At 39.5% G+C, this 16,610-nt stretch overlaps 1 protein-coding gene across 1 annotated transcript in view; it reads right to left on the bottom strand.

Moving 5' to 3' along the window:
- The window catches only part of Tspan7 (tetraspanin 7), a 111,489-nt gene extending 100,368 nt beyond the window's left edge, over nucleotides 1–11,121 (bottom strand). The window contains exon 1 of the mRNA NM_019634.2: nucleotides 10,999–11,121. Within this exon, the coding sequence (NP_062608.2) occupies nucleotides 10,999–11,079 (81 nt within the window). The 5' untranslated portion in view covers nucleotides 11,080–11,121. The remainder of the gene's footprint in view (nucleotides 1–10,998) is intronic.
- Between the last annotated feature and the right edge of the window lie 5,489 nt (nucleotides 11,122–16,610).

The following is a 16,610-nucleotide window of genomic DNA, read 5'->3' as shown; positions in this document are numbered from 1 at the left end:
AAAGCTCCAATTACTTTTCCATATCTAGTAGTACCATAAGCATTTAAAACTAGCTTTCTCCCACTAGAAAAACATCCTGCTTCGTTTATTAAGTAATGCACACAAGTCCTTATTTCTGGATTCCTCAGTGCCCTCTTATTTACTAACCTTTTTCTAAACCAATGTTATGCAATACTGACTAGTGACTTTCCAGTTGTGTCATGTATTATTTCATAATAATATTAATAATATCAAAAGTAGATATTGGAAGCAAAATGCATTTACTGTTCCATAGGTTTTGTGGGGCCATTAATCGAGGCACAGGATAGCAATACCTTCTGCCTATGGTTCCACAAAGCTTCCATTAAAGTGTCAGGTAGGGCTCACAGAATGCTCAAGTCACAAAAGAACCTGTTTCCAAGATCACTCAATTGTTGGCAGCATTCAGTTATTCCCATACTGCCAAACTGGAGGTTTCATTTTTCTCATTGGTTGTCAAGGTAGAGAATTACCCACAGTTCCTCACTATGTGCCCCTCTCCATAAGGCAGCTCTCAACAAGGAACTTAAGTTTTCAAAGCCAGAAAGAGACATAGCCTCTCAGTAAGTAAAAATCCTATGTAATATGATTATATGGCACATTTGATCACCTTTATAATATTCTATAAGAAGCAAATCACACGTCCTCATGGCACTGAAACAGAAGGGGTGGCACACAGGCATGAATGCCAGGATCTGAGGATTGTACAGGGTTGTCATTGTCCCCCCTAACTGTATATTCCATTATACATAAGGTATCTACTTCCCAAATTCCTACTAATTTCTCAGTTATCTGTTTCTACAGTAACAATATAATTTAATCAAGTACTACCATCTCTCCCCAAATTCTACCAGAATTCTATATGAAAAAAAATATACATCAAATAACTTTTTAGAAAACTGGTCATTTTATGATATTGCATCTCCCAACTCAAGAGTACGTAGGTTTCTTTCAATCTGTTCAGGGCTTATTTTCAGTGACGTTTCTCTTCCATTCCACTGTATCAGAGTCTTCCTTACATTTCTTATTAACTATTTTCTGCAATAGTCATGATTTTTGTTGGTGCTGCAAAGAAAGTACTTTTTCCTTCTAAGGCTTGTGTGATGAACCAATGAAAGGCAGCTAATGTTTTATGCTTACCTTATATCCAGCCTGTATATCAAATTCTCTTAGTGTTTTTTTTTTTTTTAACTAGACTCTGGAATTTGAGGTAAATAACAACTTTAGCCACAGAAGATGGTTTTATCTTTTTCTATCTTAATGTTTTGTATTTATGCATTTGAAAGATAAACCGAATCATAAATAACAGTGGTAGTTTAGCATGGTGACTTGGTTCTCTAAGCCCACTATTTTGTAGATGCAAATTTGAAGCCAGCTCAAAAGATATGCTTTAGTTATAAACTACAATTGACTAACACAGCTCTTTCTTCCTTTGATAAGTAGTAAATTCATCATTTTGCTTTATATATTAGATGATGGCTCTCTCTCTCTCTCTGTGTACATTTCTAGGAACAGAAAGATATCTAATCTCCAATAATTCATCTGTAAATGTTTACCAAATACCAGTTCTGTGGGTATAAAAAAACAAAATTGTATACATTATATCCACATATGAAAACTTCATAATGAGAGTTATGTATAATTATGTATAATTAATAGCTATATCGCAAGCGAACATCAGAACCACTTTGTGGGGTTCTCTTCCTAATGTACATACCCAGGCCCCTCTTCATAGCAACTAAGCATAACAAATTTTAATTTAGGTTTCAAAATTATGACTGCTAATTTGTTCTTTAAGAAGACCTTTAGTGGGCCAGCAAAATGACTTGGCAGATAAAAGCACTTGCCACCAAGCCTGAACTAAATTTGATCCCAAGAACCTACATGGTAGAAGAAGCCACTTGTGCAAGTTGTCCTTTTACTTGTTTACAAACTGTGACGTACCTCTACCCTCAATAAATAAATGCCAAAAGGAAGACCCTTGCTGATTAGATAAGCATTGTTTTATTTAGCAATGATAAGTGCAGTCTCTTCAGGGTGACAAAGCTACTTTAGTTTTGAGGAAAGCATTATAGATCTTGCCTCAGACAAAGATGAGTCAGTTAGTAAGCCCATTCTGAACACTTCCTAGCTACCTCCAAATCCAAGAGACTCAATATGAAATGGCCTGCTTTTAGCTGCTATGTGTTTTTAGAGTTGGGGGTTTATAACTGAATCCAATTTGAACAGTGGAAATCTTTGAAATTACTTATTTCCAAACTATTATGTTGGAACCCCATCTGGACCAACTGAATCACAGCATCTTAGAACATAGCTTAGACATTTATTTTAGGGCAACTTAAGGCAATTCTTGTTGAGAAAAAATGGGTTAAAAATCACTGATTTAAGCTGCTCAATTAGTATCTGTTCTAGACCCAACTGATTATCCCTTAACATAAATACTTACAAACTTCTCCTAAAATAGATTATGATGGGAAATACTCACCTTCAAGAAGGCACTAAAGAGAATATTTCTAGACAGAAGCAGGATCCTTGATTTTATCATTAGATTGTTTAAAATGCTTACACATTCAACTGATCAGAAACCAAAATGGAAAACAAAAACAAAAAAGGGGGAAAAAACCTCTCTTCTATTTTCTCTCTCTTTCATTCTTTTCTTGATCGGTATTAAGAGAATAAAATGCTTTGCCAAGTATGGAAAGCATCCTGTCCCAGCAAGAGGGCTAACAGCCAACAGAAGTTTCCTCGTCAATTCAATGACCTGCTTGCTACCATGAAGTGATGATGATAGCTCGTATCAGAAGCTACTGGAATTGGACCAAAGTAGAAAAACTTAAGAAGGTATTGTAAAGTGTTGGTTTGACATGGCATTAGTCATCAGTCTCAAGGGTTTAATGTGCTTAAACAAAGAAGCAGTCACAAATGACTTCCAGTTCTCAGCACCTTCTGAGATACATACTTCAAACAGGATGTGATGCTGAGCTAATGCCTCATCACAATGTAGTCCACAGTAAGAGCAAATCAAGAACTCTCGCTGGGATTAAAGTGAAGTGAATTTCATTTGATTTTGACAAAATTTCAGCTAGGTTCTAAGCAACTCCTAGATAGAAATGGCTTAATGTTCCCCAGATGGTATAGAAGATAATATGCATCTCCTAACCTCGTAGTGTATATAAGAAATAAAGATGACTGAAAAAGAGAATATTCTCTAGATTATCATATGGATGCCCTATAACTGTAATAGCATAAAAAGAGTAGTTTCACATCGACTCTCCCACCATACGAACATCACACGCTAAACTCTTAGGCAGCCATATTAAGTTGGTCTAGTCCAGTCTGAATTAAGTCAGAAAACACCATATTGAGTCTTTTCCTAGCAGGAAGAAATTAGAAGGAAAGAAAAATTTCCAGTAACCTTCAGGGCATCATCCCTATTTGTCCAGTCCCCGATAACCAGATTTCATTTTAGAGACTGCTTTAGTAAGCCTATTCCAACATAGAATATTTTCCTTGTCATCAAAACAGGTTTTTATAAATATACTAATAGGATAGTGTGCTTCCCTGACATACCTAAGTCAGTCTAACTATATGTGTATATGTGTGTATATGTATGTGTATGTGTGTTTGTACCAGTACTTATGATAGTCCAACTATTTCCATTTACATGCTCTATTCAAACACTCAGAATCAATTGCTTATTTAATTAATAGCATGCAAAGTAGAGATGTAGATAGAAAGGACTTCTAGTTAAAGATGATGGATTGTATACATTCATTTATCTTGGCTAACTCCTAAAATTCCCCTGATGTGACACTGAAAACATCTTTTTAAAACCCTACAGTAGCAAAGAGGGGAGAAGAGACAACCATATTGATATCCTTAGAGCTAACCAAAAATATTTTAGTCACTTTGAAAAATCCCAGAATAAAGGTATTTATTCCAAAACACCTCCAGAAGACCCAGAGGGCTGAAGTTAGGGAAGGAAGGAGGCTGAAAGAAGAAAGAGCTAGCAAAACGTTTTAAGGAGCAATTAGGAAATCTCCAACTTCCTGTTTCTGGTTTTTGTCTTACTCTGCCATAGGTTCAGGGATGTAACCCTAGAAGAGCAAAGCAGAAAGTCCCTGACCCAAGAACACAGTGGACATTTGTATACCATATGTGGGGTCTGTTATATTGCTACCTTCTTGTTCAGAAAGTAATGAAAAGATTCATCTGTAAGTCATCTGATTAGACCAACAGACAAAATCTAGGGGTGGGGGTGGGGAAAGTATTGATCTTGATCATAAAACTCACCCAGACCAACAAAGTCACACAACTTAAAAGCAGCAAACATGTGAACAGAATCATGATAATAGCTTCCAAATGTTTTTAGATAACCCCCTCTTTTTTTAAAAATTGGATATTTTATTTATTTACATGTCCTGATATCCCCCTTGGAAACTCCTTATCCCATTCACCTTCCTCCTGCTTCTATGAGAGTGTGCCCCTGCCCACCCACCCACTCCTGCCTCCCCACTCTCACATTCACCTACACTGGGACATCAAGCCTTCATAGGGCCTCCCCTTCCATTGCTGACTGGCAAGGCCATCCTCTGCTACATATGCAGCTGGAGCCATGAGTCCCACCATGTGTACTCTTTGGTTGGTGATAACCCCCTTTTAAACATATATAAAATAATTAGCAGAAAAAAAACCCGAAATCTGTGATTATAACATACCCTAAAACAAAATGGTTTGGAAGAAACAATGAAAAAATTAAAACTTTATTAAAATAAAAATTCCTATTATTTTCAGAGAGAAATTTCAGAGCATTGTGAATATGCAAGTAATAAAAAAACTTCAAAGGGGGGAAAGCAAGATTGAAGAAGAATTATAATAATATCAAATTTTCAACATTAATAACAAAAAGACTTTATTACTTTGTTTAATGTATAGAGTAGACAGTAAAGCTTTTGATGTAAATGCTTTCGAAACAACAATTGTATCTTCCCCTAAACTATCAAGATAAATGAAGCATCAAATAAGAGTTTTGAATTTGTAAAGACTTAAGTATATGACTTCCCATGTTTCCTTTCCTAGAAAGAAAACTACATGAAAATTTGCTCTACCAAAATGAAGGGGGGAAAAATCAAGAAGTAGAACAAACAAATATTTAGGAACTTTGAGGATTTAACAGAGTGGAGGCCCAGAGAAAATTAGTTCAAATTGAAAGCCAACCCAATCCAAGACAAATGTCTATAACATTAGGCCACAGAAAGCTCCCATGAACTGCTTGAATACACTGAGCAAAGATAGAATTATTGAAAAAACTATGGAAGTGAATACTATACTAGATGCAAAGGGAAAAAGGGAGGTGTTTGCTAACTTCAGGGAAATATCCATGCCACATGGCTCCACTATGAAAAGAGTATACTGCTTTAAACCAAATGATACACTGATAAATGACATCCCTGGGAAATGGGCTCATGAGAGAAAAGGAAGGGGACAAAGGAACTAAATCTTCATCTTCTATAGTGTGACAACAACAGATAACACCTAGAAACAAACAATTTGGAATTGAGTGTATTACAAATAAATGTAACGAAAATGCCAAGTGTGTATACAGTGAACAGATGACATCTTTTAGACTATTTCATATCTGATATATGACAGACATTCCAACCAACGTTTGCTGAACTGAACAGAAACAATTTTGTCAGGAGTAAGTGTGCGTCGCAAACACTCTGTAAATGTTAGGGCCTCTCTTTAGGATTTTCCCCTCTTTATTCAATTTAATCACTGAAAGTTGCTCCATAAAAAGAGAACAAAATAATATTATTTTAAAATTACCCCAAAATGATTGTTTATGAAGGAAAAGAAAAATCACTGGTATTTCACTGGAATGATTTAATAATGCTATTAGTAAGCTAATTACATTCTTAAACAATAAAATAATCAAACCCAATATTCACTAAAATGAAGCATAAAATGAAGCAAAGGATATTTCTCTTCACGATACTGTTCAGATGTAGTCTAGTCAATTTAAATCTTACCTTAGAACTCAGATGAGTATTGAAAGTCCATAAAAGCTTATAAATCAAAACAATTCTCTGGTAAGTAACAGTTAGATTTACAAGGTTTTCTTGTTTGCCTCTGAATTATATTTCTCACGAAAATAAGAACCTTAGTTTTATATAGGGTAAGATTGATATTTTTATACAAACTTAAGTTCAATTACAGTTAACCGAAATATCCAACAAAAGAGATCACAAAAGTATAAGGATTTAACAGTCTTTATTATGTAAGCAAGTCCCTAAGTCCCCTAGTCATCTATCGACATGTAAATAGAAAGAACACATTTAATCCAGCATAAACAGACTCAAAATAGTACACGTTTGAAAGCTTCCCCCAGCTGTGGTGGGTTTAATAACTAAGCCAGTAGTAGTTGATACATTTCATTTTTCATTCATTTATTTAGAATGTAAATATTTCCCAAGGAAACTACCATGCAATACTCTTTCTGGTCTTTAAAGCACAGAATAACTTGCTCCTAGGTGGCTTTTTCCCTCTGAAAACCTGAAATAAAACCTGAAAATAAAACATACAAATCATGGAAAATAAGAACATGTTCTCCAGCATTCCGGTTGATATCACTGAAGTGAAAGGAAAACCATCCTATCCATTAGAAACACAATCTGTAAAGAGTCGCTTACCTTTAATCTTCAAATAAACCAGCATGGCACACCATTGAGGATATTTTTTTTTCTTCTTAAAAGTGGTTGTGTTGAACATGCTGTCTGTGATATGGTGAAACAGTAAATTTCCCATCACACTCTTCTTTCCTTCATAGCATTCATTACTGCTCAATCTCGATAGGATAAAGGTCACCAGTACTATTAATCTTTTGAGCCAGATACTGGGCAGAGCTCAACCACTGCAAGGAGTCATCAGGTGGCTGCTTAGCAACACCTGTGGTCTCTACCTACTAAATGCCAGTGGAACCCACTCTAGATGGAACCAAAAAGGGCTTTAGGCATGGCCAAACATGGAAGAATTGTCCCCTGTTGAGAATCATAGCTTTATCGAAATATAGCAGTCAAAGGGGATGACTGTAAACCTAAGAATACAGATAAAAACAACAATCTGTTTGCTTTGGTACAGGCCAATACTTCTTGATGTTACTAACCTACCATCATTTTAACATGAAGCACCTTCTACTCCTCGGCCTAAACTGAAGTGAAAGAAGTAAAATTAAAACAACTCACAGAAAACACAATGGAAATTACTCTGACTAATCATGTCTCTGCATTACTTTTAAAAGAGTGCAAGCTCATCCTTTTCTTCTATTACATGGCATAAGTCCAGAAATGTAAAAAACAAGTGGAGTACTTACCATGTGTCAGACATAGTGCTAGGTATTCAAGAAATAGTCATATATCAATTATATTTACCCAATTCAGGAATAACACTTATAAACAGTTTTTAACAGGTTATTCTTGTGATCTTTGGCAAAGGATTCCTTCATGTGATATCAAAAGCATGAACAATGCAACAAACAAAAAGCCAATCCATTTGCACTTCATATACATATATAATACATATACATTTGTACATATATGTGTATACTCATATACACACACACACATATATATGTAATTTTCACAGTTCAAAAAACAGCTAAGGGGAAGGGAACCCAAAAAATGGAAAAAAAACTGTTTGCAAAAACTTCATATTGATAGGATTTTATACCTGGAATATAAAAGAAATTAATAATGTAATAATAGATAAATAAGATGGTCAAAGAATATGAATATATATCTTTTCAAGAGATGACCAACAACCATTAAGCACTATAAAATATTCAACATTAGCATTCATTAAGGAAATTCAAAGCAGAATCACACAGTAAGATATCTAAATGCACAGGAACCAGGATGGCTACATTAAATAGCCAGATAGTGACAAATTCTGGCAAGCACATGGAGAAACTGGAATCCTCGCTGTTGAAAGGACTATAAAATGGAACACTTGCCCTGAAAGACTAGTATGGCCATTCTTCAAACAATTAATCATAGAGCTATATGATTCCATACAGATCCCCAAATACATAGCCAAAAACAATGAAAATATAGGCACACACACAAATGGCACATAAATCAGAACCTCACCATCCATAACAGTCAAGAGCCCCCATCAACCCAAATATCCACCAATGGAAAAAGGAGAAATAAAACACAGTATCTTCACAAAAAGGTATTCTATTTGGCCATACAACTGAACGAAGTACTCACACAGACTAACAACATGCATGAATCGTGAATGTGTCATGCTAACTGAAACCAACCAGTCAAAAGGGGCAAATACATGACCTCAAGTGTATGAGATGTTCACAACAGTAAAATCTATAGCAACTGAAAGTAGATTCATGATTGCCTAGGACTGGCTCCAGGAGAGAAACAAGTGGGAGGGAAAATGGGAAGGAAAGGGACAGGACAGGGTTTCTTTTCAGAGATGATGAAACAATTGAAAATGGTCTGTAGTAAATGGCTGTATTTGTGAATACACAAAAAAGATAACAAATACCTAAAATGCAAATTATCTATATGTTAAGCATGTATGCATATACCATGCTTTAAATGGGTGACATATATCATATGAAGTACGCCTCAGTAAAGCTGCGTTGTACAAAATAGCACTTAAGGTACAGTTAAAAAAACAGCATTTGGACTACGGCTTATTAAGAAAAACATCTTTGAAGTGTCCTATTTTCTGGAGAGATCTTATTCTTTTGATTGTAAAATCTGAAATGATCCTTGAATCCTATTTTAACAGGTGAAAATACTCTGGGTAAATATTTAAGAATATGAAAATCTTGAAAGTTTAAAAAAATAAATGAAAACGCCATCATGAGCAACTTGCAGGGGCAGACAACACATTGACCATTTCAGATGTTTTAGGAGGCACTGAGTCATTGGATGGGGATGGGGTGAGACAAAAAGAGTTAAATAATCCATATGAAAAGCCGAAGCCTGAAATGCCTCCTCCTTTACCAGGCTTCAGAAATGCTCCAAAACCAGCATTCCTTCTTTCTCCTGCACCATAAACCTTCTTTTTCAGGAGCCTAAGATAACCACCCATAGATTTACTCCAGTTAACAAATAGGAAGTATATAACAAAGGGCAAAACAAAAGCAGACTTAAAGGGATATATAAAGAGCAAAACCAGTGCCCAGCAATGGCTTCTTTGAAGTTGGACCATCACCACCAAGTATTGCTGCTTTTTCCAGGCAAACATAAGCTAAGATCCTTGAATGTATAGCTAGCACACAGTTCCATTCCTGAGATGATTCAACCTGTGTCATTTCCATTCCAGAAAGACTCAGCTTCTATGTTTGGCTTATGTGATGGGCTGTTTTGGTCTTGCTACTCTATCTCACTGCAGAGCCCCTGGTCTGTTCTGTTGCCACACTCCATGGTTTTCCAGACCCGAAGGATCACCAATGTCAGTGGCAAGGAAAAGCCTAGAAACATTAGGGATTTTGTTTTAAATCTGTAATAAATCTCAGCTCCTGCCTTGGCTACTGCAAACAATCCAGTTTACCATCAATCCTGATATAGGTACATCATTCAATACTGTGCTCCACTTCTGAAGCAAAAACAGGGTTAATATTGGGGTAGGAAGGGCAAGAAAAAAAAAACCAACCAAAGGCAAGCCTGGTTCTTTTTTCTTTCTTTCTCTATCTGTCTGTCTGTCTGTCTGTCTGTCTGTCTATCTTTTTAAACAGGGATTCAGGTTTCAAAATGACTGCTTTGGGAGCTGGAATGACCCAGATCATGGTGTTGCGGGGGGCCAGGGTGGTGGTGGCAGGTATTCATTCCTTTGCAGGGTGGCTGTGACTTGAGGTGGGAAGAGGGAACTAGGGTGGGCATCTATGTGAAGAGAGAAAGAACTGGAAATGGTCTTTAGGTACCACCCACCTCTGCAAATGAAATCACTGCAGTGTCAACCCTGCACTGATTCCATGAATTGCCAAACAGGATGAGGTAAGGCATAAGCCCAGAGCCCCCTCCTCCCCTTTTCCCTCCTCCTGCGCACAGAAGGGCGCATCCCTCAGCGAGGTGCACCACGCAGCCCTTCGCGGGCCTGGGCTGAAGGGCTGACGTCACCTTTCTGCATTGAGCTCAAGGACTAGTAGCAGTACCAGTTAGGTGGGGAACAGGGGCGCTGCCGCAGCCACCAGGTGGTAGGGGGTCCTCCTCTTGGGCATTGCAGATTGGGTTCACACAGAAAAACACAATAACCGAGTGGAAACAGTAAGGGGTGGAAAGAAATCTGAAAGGGGTCGTAAGAGCCAGTCGCTGAGGAAGCTCAAAGATACCCCTGGCTTATGTAAGACCCTCTCCGTGCGCCTCCACGCGGTGGCGGCGCCTGTCCCGCATTAGTGCGCTTGGGAGACTGATCGCCCTTGTCCAGTCAGGCAGAAGATTCCTGGCGACTCTCTCCCACAGCCCTGCAGGGTTAGGACTAAGTCGGGATCTTAGATCTAACCCCGCCGTCCTGCGCCCGCTCCCAGCCCGCCACAGGTTAGCTCCATTAGCTCCAACAGGCACCCAAAACTGGCTTGGTAAGGTAAGGAGAGAAGTCCAAAAGAGCAAACAGACAAATCACAACAACTTTCCCCAGGGGCTGATCCTGTCCTGAGAGTTTAAGAAATCAATGCATTAAAAAAAATTTTTTTTTTTTGGAAGAGTGGAAAAATCTGCAACCACCGCCACCACACAGCCCACTTCAGCCTTCGTCGGACAAACTCGAGGGTTGGAGCAGCCCAGACCTGCACCCTACCATCTCACAGCCCCGACCCAGCAGCCTGCGGCTGTCTCCTTGTCCACCGGCTAAGATCGGGTTTGGGGTTTGGGTTTTCCTTCCACCTTTCTTTCTAAGAGCATCACCACACGGTCTGATAGACCGCGGCCCGGCCAGTAGCCAGAAGTGGGCACTCACCCAGAAGACGAAGGAGTAGATGATGAGGAGGGTTTTGAGACAGGTTATCACAGGTTTGGTCTCCATTCTCCTCGATGCCATACTACTCAGCTCCGGCGGCGGCAGTGGCGGCGGGCGGCGGGCGGGCGCAGGAGGGGGAGGAGGCGGGGCCGAGGGAGGCGGGGCGGGAGGGGGAGCGCGTGCTGCCGGAGCTTCCCGTGCGCGCGCAGGCTGGGCGGCGCGCTTGCCTTCGCGCGCGCCCTGCAGAGCTTGGGGAGAAGGAGCAACTAACTGCTAGGAATGCCTCCCAAGTCTGCAATCTGGCCCAGGCACAGACTTCCAGCTGAAGTCAGAAGGAACCTGAGAGCCTAGAGGCTGGGCTGGAGGTCAGGGTAGCCTTTCTCAGACCACCCTAGCTTTAAGATTTCGGCTTTGTTGGAAACAGGGCCTGAACCTGCCTACATAATGATTGTATAGAGTGCTCTTGGCGATTGGACACTCAGGAGTCATGTCCTTGCCTTGTCTATGCCAGGAACAGATTGTGACAACCAGAGAGACACCTTGAAGGATAGTAAGGAACCCTGGAGTTCAGAGACACCCAAATCCTGGCTACTTTACAGTTCTCTATAGACTCCCTTTGAACTTCATAGTTTTCGATTTCCTCACCTTTGGAAATGACAAAAACGAGATTTAGCAACGTTCTTCCTACATATTAGATGTTTAACAGATAACAACAATAACAAAATTTCTTTAAACTACCAGAGATTCATTTGCCTCACTTAGAGAGCACTGCCGTTCTCCTGTGGAGCCCCACTGCAGCAAGGAAGCAAAATGGGAAACAACCTGTTATTTGCTCCAAAAGTTGAATGTAAAGTCACGGTAAGAACTGCACTCCTAGATATCTATGGGAGAGAAATGGAGACACAAGTCCACCGGAGAACTTGGGCACGAATGTGGAGAACACCAGTCCAAGCGAGCTCAGCTGACAAACGGATGGTTCACTTGTCATCCAATGGAAAACTTCGTCTGTAAAAAAGAATGAGGTGCTGCTGACCCGTGCTTCCAAGCAATAAACCTTCCAAGTATGCATAGTGAAAGGAGCCAGATACAGAAAAATTGCATACCGAATTACCCACATCTAAAATAAACAAACCCATAGAGAGGGAAAAATGGGTGAGCGGTTGGTGACGGGGTGGGGGGCAGGAATAAGGAGTACAGCTGATGGCTTGGGTGATTGCTTTGATTTGGGGAGTGAGGAAAGTGTTGTAAAATTAGTAGTGATGGGCGCCTGCATGGTCTTGTGAGAATAATAAAAACCAATGGATAACATAGTTTTCAAGAATGACCTTTATAGCCTGTGAACTATATCAGAATAGAAAATAATATACACTCTACGTAGATTTCCTGTGGCTAGCTTTGCAAAGACAAGCACATAGTATTGCGTCTGCAGAGATTTCATCTGATTCCCCAAAGAAAGTACAGCATCACAGGCTAACTCCACGTGGACGGTGTTAGGAATACATTCTGTGAAAGAGTGAAATAATAGAGTCGCGAAGGCTTGGCAAAGCCTTTCAAGATCAGCTGTGACTAGCATAATTATCACCTGCATTGAACTAGACATGATTGCAGGTCAGTAAGGTCCTTATACAAACAAGAAACAAATATGAGAAAGAAAAAGACCAGGTGAAGAAAATGGCCAAGCATAAGAAGCATCTACATGAAAGAAAAGGATTTTACAGTGATTCTTAGTAATTGGTGCTTAAAAGAAACAGTGAATGCCTAGCGCAGGCCTAGCCAGTCTGGATTATTTGATATGGACTGAAGGGCTCAGAGTCGTTAAAGGTCTTCAGGTGGTTCTGATACTAAACAACATTGATTGTTGGACATTGATTTTTCGATTGTGAGAGATGGCAGACAACTTTCTGGAGGAACAGAGAAACGCTTCTAACGACGTCAGGCTCATGGCTGGAAAAGACTGGGGCCGTGAAGTCAAAAATCGTAACATCTTCTCAAGGATAATTTGATGAGTTTACATAGACTGGAGTGTATGGTTAAAAAAAAACATCATTTTGAACTAACTCTTCATTTCATTTTGCAGCTTTATTTTGGACTAATTTTTTGAAAACTTGGATTATTGTACGCCAAATAAACTATTTACATGTAGAGCTAAATATCTGCATATCTTAAGTAATATAGCTAATAAGTAAAATATTTGCAACTAGCTTTGCTAAGGAATTATGATTGTAACTTGGGGTTTAAGAAACATCATTGTAATTTTACAAAGAGAGGAATTTCCTTGCATCCACAAGTTGTATTGCTAAATCCAGAAAGATCTTGCCCAAAAGAGGACAGGTTGGCCTTGATGAACCAGATAGGAACCTGTGCAAAGGAAGAAAAGGCAAATAGCCTCTGGGCCCTTAACAAATCCGGAATTCTTTCTTTCTGTCTTCTTCTTCTTCTTCTTCTTCTTCTTCTTCTTCTTCTTCTTCTTCTTCTTCTTCTTCTTCTTCTTCTTCTTCTTCTTCTTCTTCTTCTTCTCCTTCTTCTTCTTCTCCTCCTCCTCCTCCTCCTCCCTCCTCCTCCTCCTCCTCCTCCTTCTTTATCAACAACTTTGTTTTGTTAAAGGCCTGAAGGCCAGAATGTTTACCCACTAGGAGCCCATTAAGACTGCACCAAACTAAGATGAGTGTGGTTTGAGACAGCAACACAAATAAAAACCAAAGATAAGAAGGGACTGTCAGTGTAGACAAATCTAATTAAGCCCTCTGGCTTCATTTGTTTTTTAGTTAATGTAAATAGCACTGATTTCAAAGGTTGAATGCTTTTTTTTAAATTTAAATGTTCTCACTGGCTTGTTGGATATAACACATCTGACATGTGAATTATAACAGTTGGCTAGGTTAATGCACAGATACTTAAAAACTGCCTTTGCAAAACAACAACAACATAAGAAAACAAAAACCAAAAACCAAACCAAACCAAACCAAATCAAACAAACAAACAAAAAAAAAAAACTTGGATTCCTTCAAAGAACCTACTGATATCCCATGGGATGCTAAGCTTGGCAAATCTGTCTTCAGAGCAGTCTGTCATCTTTGCTGCCTCAACCTTCGCATCCGACTCTGCTCAGGTCTGCATCTTGGCATGTTGACTAACTGGGAAGCTTTTTGTCCGAAACTGTAATCCAGAATTAACTCGGCCTATTGACTCCTGGGGCTGATGGGCTTTTTCCTGCTCTGCCCTTGTGATTTCTCAGCAGCTCAAGCACTGAGACTCCTTCAGCTCTGTCATAAAGTAAGAATGTTTATGTAGCATGATGACACCACTAGCAGCTCAAGTCTTCCTGAGTGAGCACTTGACCCTGAACCCACCAACTACAAATCTAGGATGCCCGTGCTCAAGAAGGGAAATAGCTCTTGAAACCATGCCCACAACGAATGGACAATTACCAAATTTTACCCAGTCTCTCACCAAATATATCAAAGTTGCGGGTCTCACTTCTCCAACAAACAGGAACATAGATCGCCTCTTGATCATTGTGGTTTTCCTCCAATTCCAGGTGATGTTGGACAGCTTGGATCAATGTCCTAATAAGGCTTTGCCTGCCTTATTTGAGAACTTTGGTCCAATGTCAGATCCTACCATCTGGTGTCAACCCTATCCCTGAACTAGTAGCGCTGACACCCATTCAGAGAGTCTGTTGAAAACATGAAAGTTCAAGGCTCCATTCAAGGTCCATGTTTAAATCCCTAGGATTTAACTACAAATAAGTGCCTGGCAGGGGCTCACTGTTGACTTGTAGACTTCCAAAAGATATATTAAAGCCCTAACTTCAGTACCTCAGAAAATAACTTTGTTAGCATTTTGTCTAAGCTCTGTCTCACAGTTACCTGGCAGTAGCCAGGTGTGGTGACTCACTATAAAAGGGGCTGCTGGCCCCCTCAACTCTCTCTTCCTCTTGCCTCTTTGTTCTCACTCTGTCCTCTTGCTCCTCCCCCCACATGCTCATGGTCTGCCTCTACTCCTCTACTCCTTTTCCTCTCTTTCTGTTTTTCTTTGTCTCTCCTACCCTCTCAACTCTCCTCCCCATGCCCTGAATAAACTCTATTTTGTACTATACCATAGTATATGGCTGGTTCCTCAGGGGGAAGGGATGCCTCAGTATGGGCCCGCAGAGGCACCATCTTTCCACCCCCACACCCCCAATCCTGACTGCACATCCACCAGACATATTCCTTTTCTCCTTATCTTTTTATAAACACAACAAATTTCATTTCAAATAACCTTGTTGCAAATGTTATTAAGTTAATATGGGGGTCATATTGGACCATTCGGGGACCTTAATCAGTAATGACTGGGTCTTTTAAAACAGAGGTAAATAGGTAACTTTGACCTCGTGATTCTAGCCTTCAAACCTTTTAGAGAAAATATTTCTATTGCTTTAAGGCACCAAGTTTGGGGGTTGGAGATGGATCACTGGTTTAGAGTGCCTACTGTTTTGATGGAAGAAGGGTGTTTATAATTCCCAGGATCCACACTGGTTAGTTTACAACTGCTTATAACTCTAGCTCCATGGTATCCAAGGCCTTCTCCTGGGCCCCATGGGCACCTAGACTCACATTCATATACTCACACATATACACATAATTAAAAATAACGTAATCTTTTAAAAAAGACATCCAGTTTGTCATGCTTTCTGTGTCAACCACAGACAATATGACCCACCATTATGTATATATCAAAAAGAATTGAAAACAGACATTTAAACAAACAGTCGCATATGGATATTCACCGTAGCACTATTCACTATAGCCCAAGTGCTTCATCAAATCATGAATGGCTAAACAAAATGTAGTGTATATATGTAATGGAATGTTATTCACTTAGAAAGAGAAACAAATAACCTTTTATGTGCGAGGATGTGTATAAACTTTGAGAACATTATGCTAAGTGAAAGAAACCAGACACAATGGGCAGATTTAATTATTGCATTCCTGTGAGGGATCCTAAATTGTACTTTAAAATAGATAAAGTGGTAAAGTTTATGTTGTGTTTACTTTACCACATACAGAAATACTATATAACCACAGCAAGTCCAAAGGTCCTGCCACCTGAAAAAGGGTGTGTTCGAGTAACTGAATGACCTTCCAGAGGCAAAGAGGAGTGCGGGAGGCTAGAGAGAGATCAGTTTCTCCAGGCCTTATAACGTCATAATAAGATTTCTCTCCTTTTATCTAAAAGTGAGGGGAGATTTCAGTTTTTGTTATCTCAATACTGGAAAGTATTTTAAGGAGAAGAGCACTACCCCCCAAAGCCGCTATCTGTCCCTGCTTCCTATCATCCCTCCAATCTGTTGACTATGTAACATTTCGCCATAAACTTCAAACACAATCCTTAGCATGTTAATCCTTAGTTCTTGCCTTCTAAAAGCCCCAAAGGGCTTTCCATCTCTGCACTTGGAATCCAATTTCCACTCTTTACCTCAGCTTGGAAAACACACGTGAGCTGGCTCCAGCGTTGTCTGCTACTGATCTCCTTGGCCCTGTGCTTCAGCTGCTCTGGCATAAACAAAGTGGTATGGCTTCTCCCCACAAACAAGGCGCCTTTCCCACTAACTAAACATGCTTACACAC

Source organism: Mus musculus, chromosome X (genome assembly GCF_000001635.26).
Source record: "Mus musculus strain C57BL/6J chromosome X, GRCm38.p6 C57BL/6J".
NCBI lineage: Eukaryota > Metazoa > Chordata > Mammalia > Rodentia > Muridae > Mus > Mus musculus.
The sequence above is the reverse complement of the archived record's forward strand: the minus strand, read 5'-3'. Positions and strand labels throughout refer to the sequence as shown.